Below are 12,743 nucleotides of genomic sequence, written 5' to 3'. Positions count from 1 at the left end.
TTTTTGTAGCCTATAATATAACAATGAATTTCACATTGAGATTTAGTACACATTATTAACTACATCCAGAATTTTGTTTCAGATTTTTTCAAAATTTCAGAATATATATTTAGAATTTTTGAAAATAAATAGCTACATATAACTTGGCCTTTCGTTCTACAGATACCCCTAGAATTTAAGAAGTCTTGTGGAGTCGCTCTCCTCTCTCCTTCCGAATCCACACCTCCTCACCCATAGTACTCCGTATATACCTGCCGCTTCATTCAAAAAGATAAAAGAAATATACACTATCTACCTGCGGCTGCTGCCGACGCCTCAGTCACTCCAGTCCACACGCCTCCACGCCCGCCTCCGCCTCCGGCCTCTCACGCTCGTCGTCGGCTTCATCGTTTCCCCCCTCTTCCTCGCCTCAAGGGACATCGCGCGCGTTCCTGCTGCACAGTCTGGCTCGTCCCAGTCGATCTTCGGCAATTCGTCTCCTTCCAATTCGAGGTATGAGCTATGCTGTTTGTTCACATCCAGCGCAGCGAGCGATTCTTGTAGTTAAATCAATTAGCTACGGAAAGAGACGACCTTCACAATTGCTGAGCATATTGCGCACCCGTCACACCATCTAGATCCGCCCCTGGTTCGTGGTCGAAAATAGAGGACAAGAAAAGTTGATGTGTACCGTTTATAAATCTTTAACTTCCAACTTCCCATGATAGATGAAGTAGCATAATTCTTTTTCTCCATCATAAACTTTCCATGAGAAGAGTGTTCATGAAATTTACATATAATTTTCTATATGAGCATTTTTCGGATTTTTAAATCAATTTTCTCATTGTTGATATAAAACGCTAATTGGTTCTCCAGTTAAGCCAAAAGTGCTAATGAGTTTTTGCTTTCAGAAGTTTTAATCCCGAGAACTCTCCTATGGTGTAGAGGTACTCGCAAGGTTGCAAACCCAACCAACTAATTCTGGGAGTTTGGGGGATAAGTCTTCTGCACCTAAAAGAAGTGTTGATTTGGAGTGTAGTTGTGTTACCGTTGCAAAACACGATGAAGGAGACTTCCCAGGTGAGACTATCTGTTGCGCCCCTTTTTTAAGGGGTTGAGCTGCTAAGGTTCAGGTTACATTATAGAAATTTAGAAACCTTCCATTTTAACAAGTTCCATATTTTTAGGGGATATGGTTATGCGATATTGTATTGAAATGCAGTAGTATAAAAAAGTGGTTTGCTTTGACGAGTTTACTGCAAAATATAACCCTTGGACGTTTTCAAAGCAGAAGGTGCAGACATCTTTACTTTTGGATGATACGGGTGTATGAAAACACTTAAGTAGCTAATCTTACATAAATTTCGCAAGATCATTCTCTTGTAAATTAGAATTCAGAAACGGACAGTAACCAACTGGTTTTCTGAATCTTGGAGTAGTGGAGTATATTCACACAATTAGTTTAACTGTAGAAGCCACTGACTTTGCTTTCAACATTTATTGATATCTATCTTTTATTGCATTTGATTAAATTGGCATGTTGTGGGCATTTCTACAGGATATTGAGAGCAAGCCAAATCTGCAACCGTTAGTGCAAGTCGGTGATGAGGATTCTGAACAGCCAAATACAATAGTGACCGACGAACCTTTAGGAGATTCCTGTTCATTATCATGTGCAGACGATGATAATAAAAAGGTTTCCCGTGAAGATATTGAATTAGTAAGATGCCTAGATTCTCTGCTATTTTTGTGGGAATAATTTGTACTGTAGCTTTTGCTATAACTAAATAACTAAGCATTTTGGGCTATTGCAGGTCCAGAATTTAATAGAGCGATGCCTACAGTTATACATGAATAGAGGAGAGGTTGTTAGGACTCTTTCTACTCGTGCAAGAATAGAACCTGGTTTTACTACATTAGGTAAGGTTTCGTGCCAAGTTTGTCCTGCAACTCATTTGGCAGCAATGCCATAGCTCTTTCTCATATCACATGAAAGAACCTGTCATCAGATAATCTGCTTGTACACCAGCCAAAACTATTTTGGCGTAGTGACTAATTTCATAAATTGAGAACTAGTTCTATTAAGAATATGTTTTAACATAACATTTGTTGCTAGACTGCATTGTACATATTTTTCATTAAGATTGTATCCACTACTGATCCTGTTCTGGCGTGTTATTGAAATGATCTACTAATCCATGTTGTTTGACACTCCTTCTGGAAATATTTAGATGTCTTTAGGAAGCTCAGCAATTAGATGTACCTATTGTAGCACTAAAGCCTTTCTCTGCCTTTGCTCGTTCAGTGTGGAAGAAGCTTGAAGAAGAGAATTCTGAGTTTTTTCAGGCTTACTACATAAGGTTGAAATTGAAAAAACAGATCAACTTGTTTAACCATTTACTAGAGCACCAATACAATCTGATGAAGCACCCAGTACCCCAGCAGGTTCCATTTGCTCCAACACAGAATGGGATTCGTCCTATGCCTGGTAATGTCTATCTTCATATTGTAGTATCGTAACTAAATTAGGTAATGTTGGATTTTGAAATTGTGCTTGTTGTTATTACTTACTAACAAGCCTTTGGTTCATCACTGCAATGGATTTTATTGTTTATAATAGCTTTCTTTTTGTGCTAGTTGGCCAGTTGGTGGTGTCTGTAACTCCCACATAAACAGCAGAATACTTCAATAGTCACTATATCCTATGTTAGGTTATTGCCTGAATGACCAATACCTGCCTCAGGCTATCAGCTTAATGACCATGAAAACAGCTATTTACTGATATGTTTTGGAAACAATAACTTAATTTCAATCTGACCTTGAACATGCAATACATTGACATATTGGTCTAGTCAATTATTTCTGCAAAAGTTTTTTTTTCAGTTGTAGATGCTGATAAACAGTACTGGGCTTAAACCAGTTGAATCCCTGATTCAAATAGCACTCCCTTTCTTTTGCTTTGCTTTCCTCCATGCACGTGCTAATGATGATCTTGGCACCTATGTTAATACGCGGGCCTTCTGCCCTGGATCGTGTTGTGATTACTATGGCATACCTTGATAGCTCATGCAAGACAGTTATAATGTCTCCATCTTGACAGTGAAATTGCATGCTATCTTTTCTTTTCAGGTTTTGCTCCAGTTTTTTCACTGATCTGCTTCTTTTGTTAAGTTCTATTACGGTTTTTCTTATTCGATTCTACCTGTTATCAGTGCAGTTAACAATTTGCCTATGGGATATCCAGTTCTTCAACAACCTGGACTACCTGCTCCTGTTCAGCCTCATGTTAATGCAATGGCTTGTGGTCCACCGGGCTACCATATAGCAAATGGAATTCCTTATCATCCAATTCGCATGAGCTCAGAAAATGGGTAAGCATGTTCATTACCTTGTTTCCATTTGCTTATGTGTCTTTGCAGCTTTCTTTCAGTTAATTATGAATTTATGATAAATTTGAAAAGTGAAAATAATATTTCTACCTTGGTAGATATCGTTCTCGTGTCCTCTTAAGATCTATAGCTGTACAATCATGCTTGTTCAAGTATATTATTTTTCTCGTAACCTTTGAAATTCATTTAATGTGTAACTTGTTTTGCTAAAGCATAATGGAGAATGAAGCACCTGAAGTTGCACATGCTGCAACAGCCTTTGGTACTGTGTCATCTGAGATTGCTATGAGTCCATCATCTGCAATGTCGAGCAACCATGTTTCTTTCACTCCATCTGAGATATCAGCGATGGATGTGGATGCATCAGCAATAGATGCCAGCTTTGGAGTTGATGTGGGAAATGGAGGTCCTCTACAAATAGGATTAGACAGTGGCGATGGCTCCTCCTTGGGGCAGCAGATCTGGGATTTCAGCCTATCTGATCTGTCAGCAGATTTGACAAATTTGGGAGGTAGTTTTCTATCTCTAAGATTGCATGTACATCAGTTAAGTTTTTTTTTATCATGCCATCCCAACTGATATTGCAAGCTAGTGACATTGCTTCATTTGATTGGAAGTTACGACATATATGATGACATATTCTTGTAGCCTGACTCTTGTCTTACTGAGGAAGTTAGCATGCTAACTAAAAAGAATTTAGAATATTTGTTTAAATCCTAGTTGCAGCAGAGCAATAATCTGAAAAACCTACTATTATTTTTACGAGAAAAACAAGATAAGGACAACAAGCTATAGCTTCTGTAAATATGCTGTTATTCCAGAACTTCGTTTTCTTAGAACTGACTATACGCAAACATGTTGAAATCTTAGTAGCAACATAGCAAGAATCAGAAAATGCTGCTAGCTTTTTTATGGAAAAGAAGTAGAAGGACAACAAGCTATAGCTTTCGTTAAAATTGCTGCTATCCGAACCATCTTTCCTGGAATTGTCTATCCATAACATATTGTTCTGCTATGATACTGTCGTTCCACTTTCTTTGGAAGATCAGAGTACAAATAAGACAGAGCAAAGTATGTTTCTTTGTGTAACTATATTCGAGTCTGAAACTCTGAATACTATTGACTACTTGATCGTGATTTAGTTTTGCTATCTCTTAGTAACGGCTGTTCTGTTGATTTTCAGACCTGGCAGCTCTTGAGAACTATGCTGGCAACCCATTCCTTCCCTCAGACTCCGATCTCTTACTTGATTCCCCGGATCAGGAGGACATAGGTGATTTTCAATGCTTCTTTAATGTGTCTATTGATATTTTAAAAGCTGGATCTGTTACTAGTCAAGGCTAATTGTTTGCATGCTGATTACTTGTAGTTGACTATTTCGCCGACGCTGTGGACGGGCCTTCACAATCAGATGAAGAGAGATAATCACAGATGCATAGAGAAAGAGTCTCAAAACCTGACCCGGGGCAGGCTGCTTGATCTTGTAGTGTTTTGAAGCTACAATACTGTATGAAACGAACTTTCTATTAGCTTAAATGTACCAAGTTTTATTCATGAGGAACTCTGGAATTTTGTAGTCACTGGTTCCAGTTTTCAATAAACAGTGAGGCAGCTTATTTTGCTCACTTGATATTTTTGTTTCTTGAAATAATGACATCTACACCAGTGCTGTCAAAACTTTATGAGCCCTTTTCATTACACTGAATCTTTTGATTCGTTGGCATGCCTGCCACATTTCAGGCAATATAAATTATATTAGGTTGTGATGAAATCTAAACTATAATGATGTGATAAAATATACTCCGTAGCATATTTTCTGTCAAACCAAATTGGCAATTGCAACTTTGTTTGAGAGTGGACCATCCCTGGTGCGTGTGGGCGAGCGCATTTGCATGTCTACTGCTGAAATTAAGGCTCTTGTCGGTACAAGCGAGATGATGACTGGTTTCCTAAGCTGAAAGGGATTTTGTATTTGTCCGCAGAAAGTATACTTGCTGCCGTTTACAATAGATGCAACGGCAAAGGCTATTTTGCTAATTTGTTTCCGCTTTATCCTGTAATGTCAGGACCAAATTGAGCCTTTTTTTTTTTGAAACGGGGGCAAAAGCTTTGCCCCATTCGATTAATTAAGGAGAAGAGTTTGACAAGAAAGTCCGAACAAATAGGAAAAATACAAGAGACTACTCTCGCGGCATGATTTGACCCAAGCGTTTAGCGCCAGCTAAAACCCACAAGCGGGCCTCTCTCTTAATCTTATCTAGGATTACATCATGGTTGGCATGCTTGTTGAAAACCCTTGCGTTGCGCTCATTCCAAAGCTCCCAAGTGACAAGAAGAGCTAGCGAAGAGATGGCTTTGCGGTTGGGCAAGTGGGGTCTTGTCATGTTGCGCCACCAAAGCTCGATGGATAGGCCGGTCCACCCATTGGGGGTAATGTCCGTAGCTGTGCAACCACTCCGCCACTTTGTCCCAAAGACGCGTAGTGAACCTACAATGGATGAGGAGGTGCGCCGCCGTCTCATTAGTTTGCTTGCATAGGGGCATAGGCCGCAATTTGGCCACCCACGCTTTTGTAGGCGGTCGGCGGTCCAAATGCGGTTTTGGGCAAGTAGCCAAGCAAAGAATTTGGTTTTGAGAGGTGCCCAAGTCTTCCAAACCGACTTGTGGAGATAGGAAGCGACGGAGCCGATGAATTTCACCTCATAAGCCGATTTAGCGGACTAATGCCCACTTGCCGTGAGATTCCACATAATGTCATCATCCAATCATCATGAAGTTGCACCCCTTGGCAAAGAGTCCAAAGGTCGAGGAATTGCGAGAAATGTGCCATGGTGAAGTCGTTGTCCAATTTGATCATGTGGACCCAAGCATTTCCATTTAGAGCAAGATTGACATTCCACCTTTTGCGCTTAGATGCGTCAAAGATGAGTGGCGCAATGTCCTTCGGTTTCCTATCCGTGAGCCAAGGGGCCTCCCAAAATGATGTCTTCTTGCCATTGCCAAGGGTGATGGTGGTCGCGGCGTAGAAAATATCCATGTCTTGGTCGGAGCAAGGATTCCCATAGCCCACCCAAATCTTCAAATTGAGCCTTTTTACTTTAACAGTAATAGCAGTCACTAACAAATTTGTTTGAGCACATTATCAGCAAGGATTCAAAAAACCGGATACAAGAAATTGAAAAGTGGACGAAAGATGGCACCAGTAAAAGTGCATGAAACCTCCATATGTGATTTTGGTAATAACGATAATCACTATGGACTAATGTGTTCATTGAGTTCTATTTGTAGGATTTATTCATAGACAATGCTTGAACCATGTGTTGCTTGAAGGTTGAAAGAATATCAATTGATGAACAAGATATTCATGGAGTGATCCAAAGATTGAGCCTATTAAAAGTATGTCTTGAGGAAGGGTCTAATGTATTTTCAAGACATCAACTTTGAAGAAAGAAAAATTAAGTGAAAGTTCAAGATGAGCCATCTTGAACCATTCATATGCTTGGTGATCATGGATACTAGAAGAAACTCTCTCATAATAGTTTATGGAGGAGCAATCTGCTAGACTTTATCAAGCAAACACAATCAAGAAAGGTGTTTCATCTTGACGCGGTTAAGATCCTCATCATCCAACTCAAGTGAAATGCACAAGTTTAAGGTTTGTTTTTTTATAGGGTCTCTTTTTCTTACCGGTCTCGTGGTGTACTTAGGAGACCGGTCTGTATGATAGTTGGCCATATTATTAGTAGGGATCTCGAGTGAGTAGCTTGATCATATCGTTTGGAGAGAGCTCAAACTCCTGTATGATTCGCATCATCTTTCTTGGTTGTTCTTGGTTCTATCCATGTGGTGATTTAGAGCTTATGGTTATTTCAATGACAAGCTCTAGCTCATTAAAAACCGATTTCGTATAAAAAACTTGTTGCGTTTTCGATTTTCGAGTTTCCCCAGTTCTTCGTATTGAGAGGTTCCACCTCTTATTTTTTTTGTGGGTAGCTCTTGCCATCCTATTTCCAATAAAATTATTTTCACCTAAATTGGAGTTTCTAACTCAAGTAATTGAGTTTCTAGTTTGCGGTACCATGCCGCTACCGGTCACCAGCCCGCTCGCCCTAGTACTTCCCCCGTAGTATCGGGCCGCCCCTGGCTGGTAGTACCGGGCTAACCCAATTGCTCCATGTGTTGGCTGTTGGCCTTGTGCCAGGCCGATATTACCGACCCATGCTAGGTCGAGCCCAATGAGCAGAATTTCTTTGTCAACTCTTTAAGCCTTTCTTCTTCCTCTCTAGCTCTCTTGTCCCATTAGCTCTCCACCATTGTGATTTTTTGAGAGCTTCCTTTCTCCTTAATACCTCCATGATTTTTGTACCTATTTGAGGGAATAGATAGAGGAGATTTAGATCCACAATCCTATCAATTAATATTCCCTCTTTGAGAGGAAATCCTAAATCTAGATTTTGGAGAAATCCAACATTCTCTTCATTTATTTTTCTCTCTCTTATTTCCGAATAGATTTTGTAGCTCTGGCGGACTTTGAGAGTGAAGGACTTGACATTGCATCTGGTGCACCAGTTTGAGTTCTCCATGGTGATTCGTGGAAGTGAAAGTGAGAAGTTTATTACTCCCTCCGATCCGAAAAAAATGTCGGACTACTAGTTCAGTTGTGTTTTGTAATTAAATCACTTGAAAATCTGCATTTATTGCTTGTTCTGGAACCGGACCATCAATGCATGCGTCTGTCGCTCTCTCTCCATTGACGCATCGTTGTTAATTAGCCTTCCGCTAGATTAGTGCGGCCGTTTTGCATGCATCCATCCGAGGGAGTGCGGGTTGTGAACACAAAATAAATGCAAGGATTTTTTTGTAAAATTGTCCGTCCGTCATTTTTTCCGGACCGGAGGGAGTACTCTTGATTTCTTGAAACCATAGACGGCTTTGTTGCTTAGTGGTTTTCTTGGAGCCTACAATTGAGTTCTAGAGGTTCCTCAAACATGGGACCTTTGTAGCGATTTCATATGAGCCTCTAATTAAGTTGTGGGGATTGTCTCAAGTTTGTACACGTTCGGTGACCACCCCCAAGGTCCCATAGTGGATCGGCGACGTCTCTTTTGGTTGGAAGGTTCGAGGAGAATGCGCCGGCACTGCGTGTGTGTCCTCTTGTTGCTGCCCCGGACCCTACAGGCAGTGACTCGGCGACCGCTTCGCTTTCCTGCGCGCTCTGGTCACTGCGGCGCCATCAACGGCCCGCTTCGACTATAGTGGCCATGCCAGGTCTGGTGTGCGACAGCTGGTCTTCTATGCCCCCGCCCTCGCAATTGCCACTCTCGCCTCCTTGTGTCCCTAGAGCACGGTCAACCTCCCTCAAGGCGATGTTGGGAAAGGGAGCCTAGATGTGGAGGAAGCCGAAGCAAGCATGACCGTGAGGCCGGATCATCAGCGAAGTAGAAGAAGCTGCGCGCCATCGTCTCCGTTCATATGGATGTCGCCTGTACAATAACATGACCAACTGCGAGGGTGGGACGACATCCACCTCCCCGGCTGCTGGCACCTCAACGCTCGGAGGGTACCCATGACATTCTTTCTCTTTTCGGACCACCAAAGATGGATGGACGCATCTGCAGCTTTAATCCCTCTTGGGATGTGGAACCACGAGTACTGTCAGTGTGCTCCTCCCCTCTTTTGCGGCTGAGCTCTAGATCTCCACAATTTTCAACCGGCCGTCACCGTAGAGCTCGAAGAGTGGCACAGTAGTGGTCATGCAAACGAGGTGGCATGGCGTCAGTGCGAGCGATGAGCTCTGTTGTACAGGAATTTCAAATTCTTCTAAATTTCCTTTTTTTTTTCAGCACTATTTTTCTACAGTTTATTTGCTCTCATTTTGCTGTTCTTTTTTGCAGGGCTTCTTTGCTTGGTTTTAAGATGGGAGATCGATTGATCGCGCGCGGTTCCTCACGGACGAGACGGCCTTGTCTGTGCTTTCGACTTTACTTTGTCTTTGCCTTTTTGTTGCTCTGCCTCTTCGCCGTCTGCGTAGGTAGACATGATCCCAACCGGAACTTTTTTTGTTGTTGCTTTAGTTGTGTTTCTCTCATTTCTTAAGCCTTGACGACCATGGCCTTTTATCATGGCCTATTTAGTTATACTGTCTCGTTCATACAAAAAGAAGGCATAGTTAACATAGACATGCTCGAGATGTTGGATGTTTCCTTAGATTGGCACAAGAATATCCTAGAGCTGTAGGTCTTTGTACATGGAAATTCATTACTGAGGCTCTTTGGCCAAGAAAATTACAGAGGCTCAGCTGCAGAAAAGGTATGGCTGTATGGCCACATATTTGTAAGGATGGCATGGCGATACTTTGTTTTAAGGATGGTATAGGGAAGTTCTTTTTTTGAGGGAGATGCGAAAAAAGACAATGTTGAGATTCACGTGGACAAAGCCAATGTATACACAACATGGTTCGCAGTTATGTAATTTCACCAAAACTTCTGTCAATCCATTAGGCGCCAAAATATTCACCATTTGGTGTAAGTAGTTCATTACATACAAATGAATTCAAATAAAGTTCAAAGTGTATGTCTAAATTGCTCAAACTTTGGTCGGGTTTAAGTCCAACTCAAATACAAGTTCCGGTCCTTCAGCTAAGAAACAATCTATCCACCAAAAATATTTTCTAGACAGACCAAGATTCCGCAATCTCCGAATCATCCTCTAGAATGGTATGTTCTCGGTCGGAATAGGCGGTTTCTTCCCTTAGAACTTTACATTATTCAATAAAAAAATTCTTGGTAGGCTTCAGTCAACCTCTTTCTCTTTGGTTTCTACTATAAACGTTGGAAGGGAGGCTTGGTTGTGGAAGACTCTCGCGTGACAATCATTCCAGAGCTCCCATGAAACAAGCATGGTGACGGACGCAACCAGCGTGGTCTAATATCCTCTACTATCTTGGATGGTGCCTTGACACCACATTGGATCAAAGATTCCGAGTGTAACATGTTGTGCCTATATTAAGGATTGCACCACGCCTCTTCGGCCTTCGTGTTAATGATGAACATACCACCATAGGTAAATTGTCTCCTAACTAGTGCTCACTATTCCTACCAGCATCTTCGTAAATAAACTTTTGATGAAAGCTTGAACGAATTCACATAATCGATGATTTTGGTAGGAAGTTAAACATGACGATCTCAACATTGTTCTGGAGTGTCGTGAGGTGGATTCCATCCTCTTCTCTCGTCTCGGAAAAAACCCCTCTTGGCGCTTGCTCCTTTTATTTGTGACTGTAGGCTAAGTGGTAGTTTGGTTAATTATTTCTGACCTTTTGGATTTTTGACGTCATGATCATATCAGCCAAAATGGAAATCACCTTTTGGTTAAGTAGTATTTAGATACTTTTGTGGCTTATAAGCCAACATTTAAAACCCGAAATCCACAAATAAACATAGAGAAACACACCCTGAAAGGTCCTGCTTAGTGTGTTTCAGAAATCTTTTGCATATGCGCATCCGTTTAACAACGTGATCGAAAGCCTGCCACAATGCATATTGTCCAACTGGCACGTCAAGATTGCAATATGACATGAGCGTACACACCCACGACATAGTACTGCCGCAGGTCTACCTTTATCCTCTTCTCACCACTCTTTTCTTTCGCGTCGTTTGATGCAGGCGCAGTGGCGCGCGCCGTGCGTGCCGGCCGTTTCCATTTGAGCTTTTGACTTTGGTGGAGCCATGGCCTCAGTTGATCATGCCGTGATTTTTGCGGCACTAGCAGATCAGTTTCAGTCCGAACCCCCAAGCCGGAGAGGCACCAAGTCCGCGCGCCGCAACTTTCTTGTGCACTACCCGTATGATGCGCCAGAAACGGGGATGGCCGGCACGGACGCACATTGTCGTCATTGCCGAATACCCTCTTGTCTTGTCTGGCGTTGGAGTTGGTACTGAACTTGGGTAAGCGAGCTTGTTTATGATCTTGACCAGCATCTTCGTTTTGTTTACTTCAACTTTCAGGAAGCTGTCGCGCATGCATGTCCTCGTCTGTACTCCAGTTTACATGAAGTGATAATCTAAACTGCTTTCTCAGAAAGTTTATGGTAAAAGTTTGATTGTCTTTCTTCTTCCAAAATTTGGGGTTTTATGTTACATGGCAACCATGGATACACATGTTTTTCTAAAATAAAAAGTTACTTCCCGCTCCTGTTTATATGACGGCTTTATTTTACGTGGTTTAACTTTGGCCATTAATTTGACAATCACGGCATGGTCTTACTCCTCGAGTTAACAATACTTTTATTTGTTTGTATATTACGGGTGTTGAAATAGTGATGAAATAAGTGTGTTGTGCACACATGGTTGTAGATTTTGGGTATATGAAACCGGGATAGTTACCTTTCATAAAATGGAGAAAGTCTTTAGATCTATGTATGCTTCGCCCTTTTGAAGGTGGGAAAATGATCAAAAAATTATTAATAAAAGATAGGGTTTGAAACTTGGGTGATTAACTTCTTCTGCTTAACCCAAAAACAAATGGGATCGTTTGTGAAAAATCGAATTCAGTTTAAGATAGAAAACTTTCAAGCACGGTTCTAACTGTAAACCAAGAAAAGTGTTCTTGAAGGGAGAATCTAACATGTAGTAGTTGTGTACTTGCTCCCCCCCCCCCCCTATTTAATGTAGGGGTTGTATTGAACAACTGAACCATGTAATTTGTGCTAGCCTAGTGCTAAATGACTATTTGAGGCAATCATTATTTGGTTGATTCAACCGTTTGATAGCTATGAAGTTACTATCAATCTTTTCTAGCTTTGCCTCTTTAGGCGTTTGTTTTCGTTGTGGAGTCCTTGGCCTTGACCAGGGCATTTGTTCTTCAGCTCCCTAGATTTAATGGAATAAGAAAGTTTTTGTAACACATTTAAAAATTAAAAGTAAGATATTGTTGCACTGTTTCCTTTCTAAAGTAGGCAAGTTATAGGGTCTGTCGTAAGAGAAGATAGCTTGCTGCTCAAGCACGGGCATACATGAAATATATAATTAGTCAATTTCAGTATTTTGCAGTTATTTTCTCAAATTGACATGATTTAAAATAGGGATGATCGTTTCTCTAATCAACCAGAGATAAATAAACAATCTCTCTGATCCATAACGTGAGAAATATTTCCATTTGATAAGATTTTTTTTTGGATCAACTAATTACTTTATTAATATGTGATATTTTTCATACAAAATCAGAATCATTATATGTGCTTTCGTGATAAAAATTAGTAAAACAATCTAATGATATACTTCCTCCCTTTCTTTTAATCTACATCTTAGATTGAAATTATTTTTCATACTAGTCTATATTTTATCTTTATAATCGACAACAACAGAAAAACGAAGT

At 40.9% G+C, this 12,743-nt stretch overlaps 1 protein-coding gene across 3 annotated transcripts; it reads left to right on the top strand.

The window, feature by feature from the left end:
* Positions 1 to 298: 298 nt before the first annotated feature.
* On the top strand, positions 299 to 5,068 carry LOC124684952. Of its 3 annotated transcripts, none has more exons than XM_047219212.1 (9): positions 299 to 492; positions 891 to 1,059; positions 1,538 to 1,699; positions 1,794 to 1,899; positions 2,285 to 2,467; positions 3,224 to 3,350; positions 3,581 to 3,879; positions 4,552 to 4,641; positions 4,738 to 5,068. In XM_047219212.1, exons 2-9 carry the CDS (start codon positions 1,042 to 1,044, stop codon positions 4,791 to 4,793), a joined length of 1,041 nt encoding a protein of 346 aa, XP_047075168.1. In that variant the 5' UTR covers positions 299 to 492; positions 891 to 1,041; the 3' UTR covers positions 4,794 to 5,068. The 3 variants fall into 3 exon arrangements, with proteins under 3 accessions (XP_047075168.1, XP_047075167.1, XP_047075166.1); XM_047219211.1 differs by having other exon boundaries at positions 300 to 492; positions 925 to 1,059; positions 3,197 to 3,350; XM_047219210.1 differs by having other exon boundaries at positions 300 to 492; positions 3,197 to 3,350.
* The last annotated feature ends 7,675 nt before the right edge of the window (positions 5,069 to 12,743 follow it).

This window comes from Lolium rigidum, chromosome 1, assembly GCF_022539505.1.
Source record: "Lolium rigidum isolate FL_2022 chromosome 1, APGP_CSIRO_Lrig_0.1, whole genome shotgun sequence".
Lineage (NCBI taxonomy): Eukaryota > Viridiplantae > Streptophyta > Magnoliopsida > Poales > Poaceae > Lolium > Lolium rigidum.
The sequence above is the reverse complement of the archived record's forward strand: the minus strand, read 5'-3'. Positions and strand labels throughout refer to the sequence as shown.

Bases quoted from the DNA above. Each gene is read 5' to 3' on its own strand.
- LOC124684952 (XM_047219211.1), top strand. The intron at 2,468-3,196 runs GTAATGTCTATC...TTATCAGTGCAG, and splicing joins TGGGATTCGTCCTATGCCTG to TTAACAATTTGCCTATGGGA. The intron at 4,642-4,737 runs GTGATTTTCAAT...GATTACTTGTAG, and splicing joins CCCGGATCAGGAGGACATAG to TTGACTATTTCGCCGACGCT.